Below are 17,488 nucleotides of genomic sequence, written 5' to 3'. Positions count from 1 at the left end.
GTGTGGATAAGTTAGAAGTGTAACAAAAATGAAACAACAAAAAAACTGCGATTGCATAATAACATTGAATCCACGTTAATGGACAAGTACAAGTGTGGAATTGTACATGTTTTGTTTTGTTTTTCTCATCACTGTGGCATTACAAATAAGTCAGTATTAATTTATCCTTACCAATTAATCCTTACCTTTATTTTGAAAGGTCCCAGTTCATGTTTTTGCAGGTACCTGTTCACGGTTACGTCACGGTCATGTCATTGTTTTTATGTTGAAAACTTTTTGGTCCATTTCACAAACACGCCGGTATACCTCGCCGTGACACTATTCTCCCAACCTCACTCCCTGCTTTTATAGCAGACAGTTGTTGGTTTGGTTTTAGTTAAGAAAATAAAAAGAAATGCGGAGGACAAGGACAAAAAAACAATTAAAAAAATAACCAATTCCTTTAAATTCCTCACAAATAGGCTTTCAAAATAAATGTAGGTAGATTTTAATGGTATTTGCTGTTTCATTTTATTTCCCCCACTTGTGATTAATTAGCTTGCATTATATTTTATGTCAGCCTTTATTTCAGTTTGTACTGTGTTGCCCTTTAATACCTTTAATCCGTGGGAGCCTTGGGGATTATTGTTTTAAGGCAAGAATTCTGAGTCTGCACTATCCCCTGCCTTCATCATAAAAAGTGCACAGTGGCACATTGCATAGCAACATAGGTTTATATGCCATTTAGTTTTATGAATGCCAGTAAGTTGCTGTTACTAATGGGCTGCTGTTAAATCATGCATGCGTTTAATGATCACATGAACCTCTAAAGTAATAAAAAAATGTTTTAGTATGTACTGAAACCAAGAGCAGTGATTTAAGCACACCGTAGGTTGGAGTGCATCACGATACAAAGAGGAAAAATGAAATTTAGTCAAATAGAAACAAACATAGATGCATGTGCAAATTGTTATATGTTCACACACACACACACACACACACACACACACACACACACACATATATGTATATGTATATATACACATTATTTCAGGATGCTGTTGTTTCAGAGGAATATAATGTGCTGACTGTGTTTGTTGGATTTGACAGTGTTGCCCGGGTCAATATCATTAGCATGGTTTCACCTGTCTCCTCAAATACTGTCATCGAGACTCACTGTAAAAAAACAAACAAACAAACAAACAAACAAACAAAAAAAAACCACCCCAAAAACAGCTCATGCACACAAACCATAAGGGGGAGCGAAGTGTGAATGAAAGAGATGGTGAGGAGATATGTGAAAGCGTAAGAGTATTGGTAATTTGATTGCTAATATTATCCAAAAAAGTGGAAAAAAAATAGAAAAGTAAAGATTATTCCACTTTTCTCTAAATCTACAACTTGTCATTTTTTCCCTCTACATTGTTGTTGTTGTACACTTCAGAGAACATTACTTATTAGGTAAGGGAGAGCAGTAACTAAAACTGAACATTGGAAGTGCTGCTGTCAGATCTATTCAGTGAGCTTGGATGGTAGTGGGAGATTGTGTTTTATTTTTAAATTTTTTAAATCATACGCATTAAATCCAGTCATAACCTTGAAAATTGACTTTTTTCCCCAAAATAATGCTCGCCTGGACTTTTTTTGTTCATTCCTATACTTTATGTGTTAAATGTTTACTTTGCTTTTATCTGTCACGCTGTGATGGTTGCTTTGGCACCTCTTCTCTCTGTCTCAAGTGCCCTGTAGCATAGAAGGATAATGTCCCTGTAATCGGCCCTAGGAAATTATTGGCTTTTGTTTATTGTTGTGTTTGATAGATCTACAGGGAGGGCTCAATTATCATTGCCACTTTTAAGAGTGACCTTGGAAACTCATTTGTTTTTACACTGTTAAAGATCCAGTACCCAGAGGATTATACCCGCTGCACCGATATTGCTTTGCACTGTGTCATGTGAGTGATTGGTATACGGGTGTGCCTGTCTTTAACAACCTTCCTTGTAGATGATGGTGAGGCATCATGTCAATTGGATTTGGCAGAAATTAAACAAAGGGGAAGAAAACTGACAGTGTCTCTGTTTGTCTTTAGTTTATCTTAGCCAGACAAGTAATTTGGGCCTTTGTAGGTCATTTTGGTGAAGTAAAGCATTCAATAATGTTAGCCATTAAGCTCTGTATGGCTTTCTCTCAGGACTGTTTCAGAGTCCATTCCATAGCTCTTTGTGACTTCGTCTACACCTGTCTTGACTTTTTGAGAAAGAGTAATAAATCTCATTGATGCTGGGATCAATTGTTGAACAAGCTGCACTAAATTTTTTACTTGCTCAAACTGACTTTGTGCTGTTGATCCATTTTTCCTTCACATTTCTTTGGCTTTTTTGCTGTGTTAAAAAAGACCCAAAGTACCTCATTTTTACCGCAGTTCACTCCATGACTTGGCCAACTGGCTTCATAAAGAAATAGAATATTACATAGAAGAAATAATCAAAAAAACATAGGGAATGAAAATATTTATAATCTCAGCAGTGTTGAGCATCAAACTTTTAACAGAGCTAAAACCAATGGAGAAATTATAATCAGATCTTTCAATAGGGATATGATAAATAACTACAAAACTACAAGAAATCAGAAATGAAAATCCAGTAATATAGGGGATATTCAAAAAATACAAACATGAAAATGAACAAAATTCGTATTGAAGTAGCAAATAACCTTCCATTGCTGTTCAAGTATGCATGTGTCCATGGTTGTGGTGCATTGAAAGGTCTGAAGATGTCATTTGGAACTTTTACAGCTACAGCTGTGGAAAACATTTTTGAATGATATTCTAATATTTTGGAATGGAACAGTAGAAGAACAGTTGATTTGTGTCAAATGTGAATTCAGGTAGTTCTTTCTGGAAATTTACAGTGGGTGTGACCTCAGCACCATTTATTTTGTTGGCCTAACGACCTCTAAACCAAGATGGAAGCATTTTTACTTCTGTCTACAGGAACCGCATGGAGTGCAATAATTCATTACAACAGCAACCACCCGAGATCACTTTGAAAAACAACATACCTCAAGGGCAAGTTTTTCATCTCAAAGTGAAAGAGATTAAGTATGCCAAACATTTCACTGAACTCTAGTGAAAACATGTAGCTCTTCAACTCATAGTCTGTCAGAGCTGCTGAGATGTTTTGGATCGCAACACTAAACACAATGACATCCACTGGACTGAATTATGATCTTAGTTTAGTTAAGATTACTTCAAAGCTTCAGCCAGAATACTCTGTAGGTAGTATCACTTCCTGGCACAACACACCTTGGTGTGTTTGTGTAGCATATCTCCGTCTAACCATTTTCCCCCACTCGGTGGCACACCTGCCAGTGAGCTCTGGTAATTGGTGATTCTGTTCTGAGACGTGAATCTTGAGACACCAGCAACCACAGTGGATTGTCTACCAGGAAGCAGAGCACACAACACTGAGGGATATTTAAAACTGCTGGCTAAGTGTAAATGTAAACTCTGTAAAATAATAATTCACATGAGCAGTAATGACACCCAGTTACATCTATAAAATTTATATTGAATGTTGTGCAACTTTGCCAAAACATTGTCAGACATTAGTTTTCCCTGGTCCCCCCCCCCCTTCAATCGGACCAGAATTGACATGTTTACATTGCATCCCCAGCATGCAGATAATGTTCAATGAACATTCATTCTTGAATTTATTATTCACACATTTTTTGCACAAATTTATATATTTTTCTTTCACTTTAAATGTTTATTGTGTTGTGTCTAGTTGTGTTTGGTGCTGATGTGGGGCAGTTTTCCAATTGTACTAAGTATGACTGTGAAATGGCAACAAAGACTTAACTTATCTTAATTAATATGATCATCCTATCTCTAATAATCAGCTGTGTAACACAGGCCTTCAAGCTGGCAGTAGTTAAACCATTACTTAAAAAGCCATCTCTTGTCCCTTCTGTCTTAGCTAATTATAGGCCTGCTAGACCTCGATTAGGCCAGATTAGAACATGCTGTAGGTATTACTGGTACTCCGCTGCAATGGTTTGAATCATATCAATCTAATAGACTCCAATTTGTTTATGTAAATGGAGAATCTTCTAAACACACTAAGGTTAATTATGGAGTTCAACAGGGTTCCGTGCTAGGACCAATTCTGCTTTGTTTGGGACGTTTCATGAGAAGGCATAGCATACATTTTTTTGCTATGCAGATGACACTCAACTTTATCTATCCATAAAGCCAGATAACAGGCACCAATTATTTGCACTGCAGGAAAGTCTTAAAGATATAAAGACCTGGATGACCTTTTAATTTTCTGCTTTTAAATTCAGATAAAACTGAGGTTTTTGTACTTGTAAATATCCTGTCTCAGATTGACACAGAAAAACTAGTTCATGCATTTATTAATTCTAGGTTGGACTAATTTGTTGTTATTAGGAAACTCCTTGAAAAGCGTTCAGTTGTTCCAAAATACTGCAGCAAGAGTACTGACGGCTGCTGGAAAGAGACAGCATATCTCTCCTATGGTGGCTTCTCTTCATTGGCTCCCTGTTAAATCCTTGATGACCATTAGAGCACTTTGCTCTCAGACTGCAGGCTTATTTGGTTCCTAGAGTTTTTAAAAGTAAAATGGGAGACAAAGACTTTAGCTGTCAGGCCCGTTTGTTGAACCAGCTTCCATTTGGATTTCTCAGTTTTCTTTGTATAATTGTTGGGTCTTCACCTTATATAGAGCCCCTTGAGGCAACTGTTGTTGTGATTTAGCACTGTATAAATAACTTGAATTGAGTTGAAATTATAATTCTGATATTATAAAAAAGATCTGTATAAGATTGTGTAGTGAATTAACCTGTGACTCTTTAAACCAAAGTGCTCTATAACAGCTGCATTATTTTCTTTTAGCATCACAGGTACTGGGAAAGCTCCATCCATTAATCATACGGGGTTATCACAGATATAGTCCAACTTCCTCATACATACTGCACACTGCAGGTGTGACACATTCAGCCACATGAAGTATCCTACTCGTAACTCTGAACTGAGAAGTTTTAAAGCCTTGACCTATTTAAACAGTGAATAAAAATATAAAATCAAAGTGCAAAGGAAAGTGTCATTGATAGTGTGGAATTTGGAGTTCAGTCTTTGGTGTACTTAGACCTCCTCTGACCTTGAGTTACCTAATGTTGACTAATTTTGACTCTTCAGAACAAGTTTGTGTTCATGAAAATGAAATAAAGTGAAACATTTCTGCCCGTGGACACAACTCAGGAGATTATCACATGCTGTATTACCCTAAGACCTATAGTTAGATTCAAACTTTATGCTGTTTTGGCATGCTCTCAACTGATCATATGGATCGGTCCTACCTCACAGTAGAAACAGACAGGGGTGATAAGTTCCTGTTAACATCTGCACAAACTTATTATTAGTCCAAGTTTGTGCAGTGTGAAAGAGGCTATTGTTTGATGTGAGTGCCATGCCCCTGGGAGAAAAATGAGTTCATACTTTCCTAGCTTAACACTTGTGCTTGTGTGGCTGCTGAATAACCCTCTTCTTAGATGAAAGAAATAAATCATCATGCCAGAGTAGCTACTGAGTTTTTAATTTGCATGGGTACCAAAATTAGAAAAATACATCCTCAACAAAAGCACACTTGCCTTTTACTCCTGTCTTTGAAAAACAGATTTCGGGCTGGATTTGAATGTGTGTTTGACGACCGGTTATGAACTGCAGGATATTTGGTCAAATGGCAGTTTTAGCGTTATCTCCAACCTTGTAATTGTAAAATGACTTAAACACTGTAGGTGATTTGTAGAGCGCTTTCAGATAAGACTGAAAAATGAAAAATCTGCAAATATACAGTGAGGAGACGGAAACAAAGATGAAGGCTAGTGCGTTGTTCTTCCCAAAAGAAAATTTCTTACAATCAGTGTCCATATCATATGTTATGTGAGGGTAGAAAATGAGTTGTGGGAAAAGAAAGAAAAGAATCCCTCAGGAGATTTAACAAGGCTCTCTGATGGGGCCAGAGGTCTGCCCATAAATATTACATGAGGGCTGAGGGAAGAGAAAGGAACAGTGTTGGTGCAAGGAATCTTCAGATAAACTAGGCATGTTGGCGCTGATGGGTCTGCAGCTTTGCTTGGTCAGTGAATGTTTCGGTATACACTGCAACACCCTTTTTATCACTGAGCGCTCCAGTCCAGTTAAGCACACACCCATGAGACATGCTGTAATTCTCCAAAGGGCTTCTCTTTGTGCTTTGGCTTTAACTTCTAGTGTAAGGTTGATGTTCTTTACTGCCTGGGTGCTTGCCGTTTGAAGAAATGAATGGACAGCATTGAGGGTTCTGTGTTGTTTGGAGCAGGGGTGGTTCGGTTAAACCACCAGTATATCTGCTCAGAGTAACATATAAAGGTCATAGCTACAGCTCCACTGCCAGAGCTTTAATACTACCATTCTGGACTTAAGGGACATCCACACTGATTAGTTTACCTCAACAGGATGAGATATGGATGTAATTTTCTAATGTGCATTAGAGTATGTATAGTGACTGTCAATGCGGGAGAAAGAGAATTTATCAATATCTCTACTTGTATTCAGAGCTGGAAGTGCGGGTACAAGCATGTGTTTTCCACATACATCTGGATAAGCTGACCTGTGTTATAATTCACATAGCCTCATTAAAATGCTGAAAGTTTTGGCTGTAAAGTCACTGTGACCCCTCCCAGTCTGCTATAAGTGCCTGGACCAGCATACTGAGCAGAGCTCTGATTGATCTGCCTAAGTAGGTGCAATTAATAGGAACGTTCTTCACACACACATACACACACAGGCACGCATGTATGGTCATCAGATAATATCGCGGAGCGAATTCATGAACTGAAAGACCCTTTAAAGCGTTTGATCCTAATGTGCAGCTTGTGACCTTTGGCACCCAAACTCCGCCCATTTACTGATTATGCATAGAGCAATTTGACACTTTGGCCCAAGAACAGAAAACAGATGACATGAAACGATGAATATAAAGCAGGAAAAAAAAGATCAATTTCACTGGAAAAGGTTGCTGAATTGCCTGACGACGATGACCTTTGTTCGAAACCTTGAAAGGCATTAACAATTTAATAAGTCACATCACATCAATATGGAAAGCACCTCTGTGCTAGTGTTTTGTAATTGGATTTGACTGGACCTGCATATTCCTAAGACCTTCAGTCATAATATTATCGTGAAAATACAAGTCTAAGCAACAGCATTATGCATACGCACCTTTAGGTACCTTTTAATTGGATGTCGCCTATACATTTAAACTGTAACTTATCAGGCTTTGTAGAAATGTTGATAGCATTCATTTAAAAGATAGCAACAAAAAAAAACTGTTTATCAGGAGCAGCTGTGTCTCAGTGTAATGTTCGAAGGTCAGTCCCCACAGTTACCACAGTTAAGTGCAAGACATACCCCCCTCTGCCTCCCCCTGGATTCCTCTATCACCTTGCCTTGCTCCAAAATACATTTCTTGGACAATCATCAAAAGAGTGACTCAGACTCAGGAGCTTTGGGGCCTGGAAATGGAAACTTATTTAGTACTGCACTCTCAGGACAATTCCACATAAAATCTAATATGGCTGGACAGAGAGCAAGAGGTTGAAGGGAAAAGGAGCTATAGAAGTAGCCACATTACCCTTGAGGAGACCTCCATGAGGACTTTTTGCGTTGCCTTCTACTTTCAACTTAAAACATTAAGTTTTTGAACAAAGCAAAGGGCATGCAGTGAAAGGCAGGTGTGACTTTGGGTTGAAATGATTTTTATGGTCAACGCCTCATTCTGTATTTATCGATTTCTTAATCTCTCAGTCTATCCAGCTATCCTCTGCTAGAGCTTCTTTTTTTTTTTACTTTAGTCTAAGGTTTAGTGTTGCATTCTAATGAAACTAAACCTGATTGCATTTAAATCTAAAGGGAGTTTTGGGTAAGTGCAGTGACCTCCAACACAATAGAGGATTTACATTAAATCTGGCATTTGAAGGCCTTTGGGCATAAATGTGAGTTGGGTGTTCATTTCCTGTAATTCACTGATATGAAATTTAGTACTCACAATGTTTCAGTGCCCAGCCTGGTGCTAAGAGCTGGTGGTGATTTGGATCTTCTGTGTTCTTCTTAGTGGTGTAGCTTTAAACGCACATGTGACAGACACAACATAAGGCCCCTCAATTCGTTATCCGTCCTCTTCTCTTCAAGCCTCCCCAAAGGCATGCAGACACACTATCGGTGTCCCACTTGTTGTTGTAAATTATGGCCAGACTCAAAAAACACAGCTTTAGGGTTGAGGCTCATTTTGATTGCTCTATGCAGACTTTAGACCACAGTGTAAGGAGGGAAAAGGAATAACCCACTGAGATAATCCCAGTGTGTATAATACTGGACGGGGCATGTGATTGAATTGCTTTGTGGCATATCCATGGATTTAACTTTGTTTAGGCATTAAATATGACCCCCTCTGATATAATTTTTTTTTTCTTATTAACGTGTTAATATGGTGTCTTTTATAAGCTAAAATACACATTATGAGTATGAGTATTATGAATATTTCTGAAACTGCAATGTAGGAAGAACAATGCATTCTGGCAGCTAGTGTTTCCATACATAATAAGCCTAACAAATCAATCCTATCAACTTGCATGGTGTGGCAAACCTGTCAGAGCTAGAACTTGAAAACATTTTGTAGCATAAGCAAAACACTTGAGCTACTTGTTAACATATTCAGGCTCAGGTTTTTGCCCTATGTGCGCTCCGTTTCTTTCAGCTAGTTGTGTGAGTCTTTACTGGAATGTTGGTGGTACTCAAAATGAGCGTTTTATTTAGTTTTGCAACACAGGTGGAATGCATTGCTGTTCTAAGAAGTGGTATTGCCAACACAACTGAGTTGCAGTCATAAGTGATGCTTTCAAAAACCTTTTGTATTTAAGTAGTTGATATTGAACTGAATGCCATGTTTCAAGAAGCTGTATGAGATCATCCAATAGCTGATCCCATTGCAGTATGGTATCTAGTAGTGGTGGGAGCAAAACATATAATACAGCATAGGATCACAATATTTTCTGTGGCAGTATTGTGTCAATACAAGGACACCAAATGTTGATATTTTATTAATTAGAATAAAATACTAGAGCGGTCATGTCATGCGCCATCATCCTGAGATAATGTTAGCCAAGCAAAGTTACATTTAATCGACTCTGCCAAAAAAACATCCAACACTGGACATGCTTAGCTTGACAAATCTAAAATACGTGTTGCACGCTCACAACCACAAGACAATTGATTGGACGCAACCTTTCTGAAAACAGTTGCAGTCTAACTTGGATACTGACTACAGTCACTGTCAGAGAGACTGTGGAAGGTCTGCAAATAACAGATTTATAAATGCAAACAGACTGCCAACAACGTCTTTCTAAATGAGTCTTTGTCGATGAGCCCGTTCAAAAAGACTTTACTCAGCTGGTCTAATGCTGATTGTATTCTGGTTATAGTCTTATAGAACAGAAACGTTGATAAGTGCAGATGTAGTAGTTAAATGTGAATTCCTATCTATGTCGACAGCAACAGATGTGTGATTTTCGATGATTTATTGCAGTTAATTTGCTGTATGTTCAGAAACACATTGCATGCAATTGCCAACTTGACTCCATTCTATTGCAAAGATATTAACAGCAGACTGACTGTGGTTTATGACAGCATTTATGTCATTTTTTGTGGCAGTTTTAATGTGCTTGACGTGAGAAAAATTAATCTTACTGGAAAAAATGAAGACTGACAAAGTTTAACTTTGAGGACATAACTGGCAGTTGAAAAAGGTAATAAATCACAACATATTGTATTGCAATGCTCATCATATCATAAAATATTTAAAAAAAAATCATGAGTGAAGTATTGTGATAATATTGTGTAGCGGTGTTTTAGTGATTCCCACCCATGGTATCTGGTTTAATTGCTCAGTTTAAATTTAGATGTAATTTTCTTTTACTTTCTTAAGTGTTGTATCCAGTTCTATTAATGGGAGAGATAGTTGGAGGTGCACCTTAGAATGTATCTACTCTAAACACTTATCTAGGTTGATCAGATGAGCTGGACATCACTGGGAAAAATATACAGTTTACAGTAGGGAAATTGGAAATTATGCAAACCCTTGTTCAAATGTATCCCTCACTGTGTCGGTGCTCATACTGTATGTGTGTAGGAGCGCTCGTGAATGCTTATGTTAGTGTGTCTCAAGATAAAACATGATGTGCCCCCAAAAGGCTTTGGCTTTAACAACCGAAGAAGTGCTTGGTAAGCAACAGCCCTCATTAGCATACAGATCAGGAGGCACTATAAGTGTTTGTGAAGTGTAATTCACTATTGCTGTTCCAAAGCAATAAAGGGAGTGCATTTTCTCCACTAATGTCAGTGCTGGTCTTTCCCGGTCCCATTTTTTTCTTACCAGGCTACAGTTTTGTTAAGAGTTGTTAACATTACAGCTCCCCTTAAGTACCAGACCCTCCCTTTGATAGATCTTAAAGGTGTAACATTTTAACATCTGCAAGTCATGGCCAAATTAATTTTGAAACATTGCTATAATTACCATAAACAAACAAGACAATCACCGGGAAGACTGACAGGTTCTGCCAGCCTCTGCGATATATTGTCTGCCATTGAGCTTGACTTTATTGGTAACATGATGGATTACATAATTGCGTTATGCCACAAAACAGAAGCACACTGTAGGCAGAGACACTTTCTTGCACTGGCAGATATAACTGGATTTAGTTTGTATGTATGTGCGCTTGGTTGGCAGGGATTTATATGACAAAATAAATAGAAGAAGCTTAAAATATCTGAAGTTGAGAAGAGATTCATTAGTTGAATTTGTATGCTGAAGAAGTATATCAGTGGCGATGCAGGTGCTGGAGTTACTGGTTCATACCTTGCCTTTAACCTAGAATAAATTCAGTGTGCAGGAGTGTTGGGATATGCAATGCATCACCTCTGTTTCCAATCTGCTACATTTGCATTTGCATGTTAAATCACTGTGGTAATACTCCAAAAGTCTATAGCTCTCCGTCTCTACCTACAGGTTTACTGGCCCGAACCTTCCTTCGCCCATCATTAGCAGCAAGAACTGGCTTCGACTGCACTTTACTTCAGATGGCAACCATAAGTTAAGAGGTTTCAGTGCCCAATACCAAGGTAAGACCATGAGAACGGTTGATATTTTAAAGAGGGAGGCTCATTAGAGATTTTACTGAATAAATTATAGACCACTTTTTGTCTTCAGTTCAGGTTTGCTAAAAAGGCCTTTTGTCAGTAGCTACATGTCTGTGATATTTGATTTTAATATTTTAATATACTTCCTTGGTCATCCCAACAAAGAATCCTTTATATTTTTGGAGACCCAGAAAAATGACTGGTTAGTGCCATAATCAGAATATAGTTGTGAACTTCTGCCATTTTGGACACTTCATGAGCTTCTTTCTTATTTTATTCTATTCTTGGAGCCCATTTGCCACAGAATAGTTGTGAATGCTTTCAGGAAAAAGGAAAAAAAAGATGATTACAGGAGCATTATTATGAGTGCCACATAATTGCACAGAAGCATACATGTGGACACGCGCACACACACACAAACACAAAATCCTTTTTGTACCAGGCATCCATTTCCTGTTCCATTACTCTTAGAGGTTCAGGGATCACCTTTGAGAAGGGATGAGCAGGGGAAAAGGATTAGCTCGTCCACCAAAAGAGGTGATCTCTAAGGGTCTCACCTCCAGCCATCTGCTGGAAATATCAGCGATGGAGGAAAATAAGATAGAAGAAGAGACAAATGAGGGAAGAATTTGGAAAAGGGAGCCAGTGGGATTACAGGTTCAGTGGTAGGTAAATATGTTTCGAAGATCGGAATGAAGCGTTAAACTAATACTTTAATTAGATTAAACACTCACGCCACTGTTCCCATCCCTCAATGCATTATTCTCATCACGACAACTCCCATGATTCCACAGCAGTGGCTTGTTGGAGTGATAAAGTCACTGAATATCTTAATTGCCTCCTTTTTACCTTATTTATTTTTCTGTGTCCTTTATTTATATGTAGGAAAATAATCAGCCACACCACATCAAACCCAGCATCTAAAAGCTTAGTCTTCTTACTTGAAATATGCTTATACCTTTTTCTTTCTTCCTCTTTAATCAGTTTAACAAATCAAATAAAAGAGTTTTTTTATCCGACTTTTTTCCCCTTCTAGACACATAATAAACAGAGTTTTTAACACATGACTCAGATAAGCTTTGAAGTAAACTGCAGCTGAATCAGAGGAAGGGATGAAAACACATTTGGAAAACAAGTGAAGTTCCATTGTCAGGGACCGTCAAACTAATTAAACAGGACGACTGTGAAGGGGAGCTCAGATAATACTGATAGTGTTTTTGAAAATTGGCGAATAAATATGCATTTAAACAAGTCTCCTGTTTCTGATGACCTTTTTTTAATCTCCGTTGCAATTATAACCAAACTCAAACCATTTAAACTTCATCTTTTTATTGTATAGAAAAGAGTGTTTTCGGATGCCCTTGCATCCTGTTAACGAAACAGTGATGTTATGCTAAGAGCCCTTTTTTCCACAATCAAAAATATGGTGATTGTCAAAATCGCTTCCTGAATATAAACCACTGTAAGAGGTGTGACTCTTATAAATGAACATAAATCTGTGTTCTTGGTCTTTTCAGTTTTATTGTCATTTTTAGATTTAAAAGTTTATCATCCATCCATCCATTTTTTCTGATTATCATCTTGTGCTGTGGGAGCTTTAACGTTTCTCAGCTGACACAGTGCAAAATGTGGTGTACCTTGAACAGGCTGCCAGTCTATCACAGGGCTGACACAGCGAGACAACCAAACACGCTCTCTCACATCCACTTCCACACCATTTCCCACCAAGTCCAATTTAGACTCACCGATCAACCTAACAAGCATGTCTTAGGGGTGCGGGAGAACGGCGGAGCAGCTGGAGAAGCTCACATGGGCACGGGGAGAACATGAAACTCCAAAGGGAAAAGACAACCAGGAGCCTTAAAACCAGAACCTTCTTTCTCTAACATTACAGTGTTTCATTAGTTTCACAATTGATTTGCAAATGTTGATTTGAACATAATTGCAGTGCCTTTTTTGAACTACGTGGGCATCACTTTCATGTCCCTCCAATCTCTCTTCTATGTTTTCTCTACAGTGAAGAAGATGACTGAACTTAAGTCCCGGGGTGTGAAGATGTTGCCCAGCAAAGACAACCACCACAAGATATCAGTGTGTAAGTTACAGCCCTTAATTTTCCCTTTTTTCTACAACCATAAGATATTTTTTTGCATATTTGGTCACTGTGTTAAGTCCCCCGGACAAGTATTCAGTATATGCAAGTGTGGAATTAGGTCTATCTATCATAAAGGACATCTATAATTTGGCATCGGAAAGATTAAGATGAAGAAGGGTGAGCTTATAGCAATATTTCAAAGTCTTTATGATTGTAAAGTCAGGGCTGGCAGTGCTCCCTCGCCACCAGCACCACTGTTTTCTCACATCACTGCATTATTACGACATTATGAAAACATTCACACGCACATGGGCATGCTGAACATAACCTGCATTGTTATTGATGATCAGGTAGGCATTAACAGTAACTGACAGCTTAACTAAAGGCTGACACAGCACACAGAAAAAAAGTTTCCCTGTTAGTTTATGCAAAAGGTAGTCTACAGTAGTCAACAACTACCAGGCTGTTTGTTGTACTTGGCTATCTGACACAGGGAATACTTGATAAATATAACAATAAAACAATTAGTCAACATTAGTCTTTTGTTTTTCCCAGTACAAAGGTAAAAATATAGGCCTGCAATCTTTTAGCACATATTCCCTGATTGAAATGCTTAGGGAGTTTTGTGCCTACGCCCAGTCATTAAAATTAGGAACAAAGCACAGCCTTGCAAGCCTGTGCTTTGAATACAGGCATCAATGGATACCTAACTGCCTTCAACTTCATTACTACCCCAGGTTCCACTCATCAAACATTTTTTAAAACTGTAATTAAATGTTACAGAAAAAGTGGAATAGATGTAAGTTTTTACTGCCCCCTCCGTGTCAGAGTTTGACCTGAAACTTATTAAAAATGTCACCTAATACTGCTCAAGGTCTTGTCCATAAAGCGCGATTTTATATCCGACTGTTTTTGGCCTGGAGTGCTATAGAGAGCTGTGCTGTTCATCTTTTTAGTTGTAGCGGAGATGAAGACGGGGTTGAATAAGTTACTCCGTCATATAATTCTGAAACCGAAAACCGTAAAGAAAATCGAATGATGCACTAAAGGAGACTATTTGGGGTTTGATGTTTGCAAATTCAGGGGTACATTGTAGAGCTTTTTATTGATGTCAGCTCAGGCCACAGTTAAAGAATGACACATGCACTGTAACCAAAACCAGATGGAAAAAGTAGGTATGCTAACTGGTGTTTAAATGTGTAATCGTTTGTTCATAGTAAATTCTCTTACAAACACAAAAATAGGATTGTCATTCATTTTACGTCATGTTCGAGATAAAAGGCTCGGAAGGCTGTTATATATTAACGCTGTTTGTGGAAAGAGAAATCTATTGGCTGCCTGCTGTGAAAGCTGACAAGTTATATGTATGACCAGTTGTTGCTGCAAAAGTGTCCTCAGGAGTTACTGGACTCCATCTGTCCAGGAAAGAAGAGTACAGAGCAACATTTTATCATCTCCAAATTGGGCTAGCCACACTCTCTTCTCTCTTCTGCACTAAGATGTTTTGTTCAAGTTGGAATTTGTTTGTTAAGTTTTCAGGTTCTGCCTCGCCGCCTCTTTTCTTAGGCCTATATGCTAAATGTCTTTTGAATTAATGTAAATAACCGCTAAACATTCCTCCCAGAAGATGAATGGATATGCTGTGGATATGCTGACACAGCTGTGCAGTCCACTATGTTCAAACGCCTTACGCCCATTTGTAACCTTTAGATGAAATTCTCTCGAGTATTTTTTATCATTCACTAACGGGCTAGTACTACGTATTAGTTTAGTAAGTAAGTTATTGCTGTTCATAATTACTTACTTGTATAAACTGTTAGGTGTTACCAAAGAAATTTGTAAGGATGAGAAAGTCACGAGCCACCCTAATAGTTCAATTCCATATTTTGCTTCCAAGGATCCAGACTTGTAATTTGGTCTTGAAAAAAAAACAAACTTTCCAGGCTTTCTGAAGCTCTTTTAAGTTTTTTCTTTGAACATTGGCTGCTTTTTAACTCATTTTCTGTGTTATCTTTATGAAGTCATCTCACATTGGCCTATGAATCGTTCAAGCACCTAACTCATGGGATCAAGCACCGTTGTCTACAGACGATCAAAGTTGAATCACGATAAGCTGAAATATGCCAAAGATAACCCGATTTTGTCAGGTATTAAATTATATTTTTGCACCAGCAAGGAGATGCATATAGTGCCTTCAGCTGAAACCTTTGCACATCTAAGCAGATTAGCGCGGTTAGCTCATTAACATGTTAGCGCCGTGCTGCCCCACACACGGGGCGATCCGCGTTAACTTGCTAACGGAGATTTGCAGCATTGATGCGGTTATGGCAGTAAAGTCATTTTAACAAGTTTAACGCTGACAGCACTACTTTTAATATAATAACATGTAGGAATTTCTTGACAAGTGTCCATCAGCTCAGCTACAAGCTAACACAAGTGACTCAAGGTGTAATACCAGAAAGCATATAGACACTCGGAATATGCTGCTTGAATTCCATCAGTGGCAAACCTACTTTATTGTTTCATCAGCTAATCTGTCAGGCTTTTGAGAAGACGCCTGTCTCACATCATCAAAGTCATTTTAAGGTTTCTCTCTTGCACTACACTTTGGCCAGAAAAACAAGAGTGACTGCTGACTGTCAAAAGTGCCATAGCCAAAAAAGACACACAGTCTGTGCTAGAGATGTACTTCACATTGCAAATGGAGAGCAGTAACTGCATTGGCCGTGTTTTCTTTGCCATTTCTTCCTCTCATCGTGTGTTGGATTTCACTATGCGACAACCGATTTCGCTTTCTTCAAATATCTGTAACGTTAGCAACGTGACAGCTATGAGTCACCTGTGTAGAGTGACACAGAGATGGATGTTTAAGGATCTAATAACAACCTGTTGAACAAAAGAGGAGCCTTGAGGTGGTAATTTCAATACTGCCTCAAGGCCATTTACTGTTGTTTTATCCACTTCTTTCTCCCACACTGCTTTTAACCCTTATGTTTCAATTTGTATTAATTTACCTTACTGTACTTCACTTTGCATTTCTACATTTTTTGACTGCTGGGAGTATGTATTTAAAAACCAAGCATTATGGTAAATAAAGTTCAAAATATTTCATTTTTTTCTCACAGAACTGTAACATAAATAACTGCAGCATTCTTGGTATTTGTTATACTTTAACATAGCTTCAACCTCTTTTAGATTTTTCATTTAAATTTCAAGTGTTACTTATTTATTCTTTAATCTTTGATTTTTTCTGGCTTACTGCTCAGATTTTGCATTGACTCTTTATAGTTTATAGCGTATTTGTTTAATGATTTATTTTTAATTGGATAAGATTAAAAGCATTATGTGCAATGTGCATAAGCCTGACATTTAAGCACATATTTACATACAGGCTTAATTTCCCTGACTTTTTAACATTGTTGTCCTCCTGTTTATTAAACAGTTATAACTTAAGATTAACAATAATCTATTAACATAGCCTTTTTCACCTTTGTTGGAAATTCTGTCCCGCGTTGCCACAGACCTGGAGTCTGGCCAATGAGCAGGTGTCACGCTCAGTGGACCCAGCAGAACTTTGACCCATCCTGCTCAGTCAGGGTTCTCCCAGCTCACTATGTTTACTTGACCCCTTGTTACACTTCACTTTCCAGTTTTGCACCCATTGAGACAATTTAAGAACCGTGGACAAGGATAACATTTATTTTCAAATGATAAGCATATTTGTTGCTGAGTAACTAATTTCACTGACACTTGCTACATTTTTGTACATTCCTGTGATTTTGTCAGAATCTTTTTAATGTTTTATCTCTGTCTTTGCCTGTCAGTGTCTCAGATGGGTGTAGCACAGGGCCACAACATGTGTCCGGATCCTGGGATTCCAGATCGAGGAAAAAGAAAAGGTTCTGACTTCAGGTAAAAAACAGAAACCAGCAGGTACATCAGTATATTCAGAGAAAATATAACTTTATCTGCAGATGAATAGGTTAACATTTCCTGAAGAAGAGCTGTCTGACTGAGACAATGCCATCATAGAAAATAGGTTTTGGTTAGCAAAGACTCTCATCTCTGTTATTTACTGTCCTTAAAGTCATGAGTTGACCCTAATAGGCTTTATCTCTGTCTTTATTCCCTACACTAGAAATTTATATGGCTTGTACAAA

The 17,488-nt window shown here is 38.1% G+C and overlaps 1 protein-coding gene across 3 annotated transcripts in view; it reads left to right on the top strand.

Moving 5' to 3' along the window:
- Positions 1-17,488, top strand: part of csmd2 (CUB and Sushi multiple domains 2) — a 288,003-nt gene that overhangs the window by 127,230 nt on the left and 143,285 nt on the right. For all 3 annotated transcript variants that reach the window (XM_085261294.1, XM_085261295.1, XM_085261293.1), the window contains 3 exons: positions 11,103-11,215; positions 13,251-13,328; positions 17,153-17,240. In XM_085261294.1, the coding sequence (XP_085117420.1) occupies positions 11,103-11,215; positions 13,251-13,328; positions 17,153-17,240 (279 nt within the window). The remainder of the gene's footprint in view (positions 1-11,102; positions 11,216-13,250; positions 13,329-17,152; positions 17,241-17,488) is intronic.

The sequence above is a fragment of the Mchenga conophoros genome, linkage group LG22, assembly GCF_057382185.1.
Source record: "Mchenga conophoros isolate Kocher_MC1m ecotype Shallow Benthic linkage group LG22, M_conophoros_male_GT1.1, whole genome shotgun sequence".
Classification (NCBI taxonomy): Eukaryota; Metazoa; Chordata; class Actinopteri; order Cichliformes; family Cichlidae; genus Mchenga; species Mchenga conophoros.
This window is presented reverse-complemented; position numbering and strand designations above follow the sequence as displayed.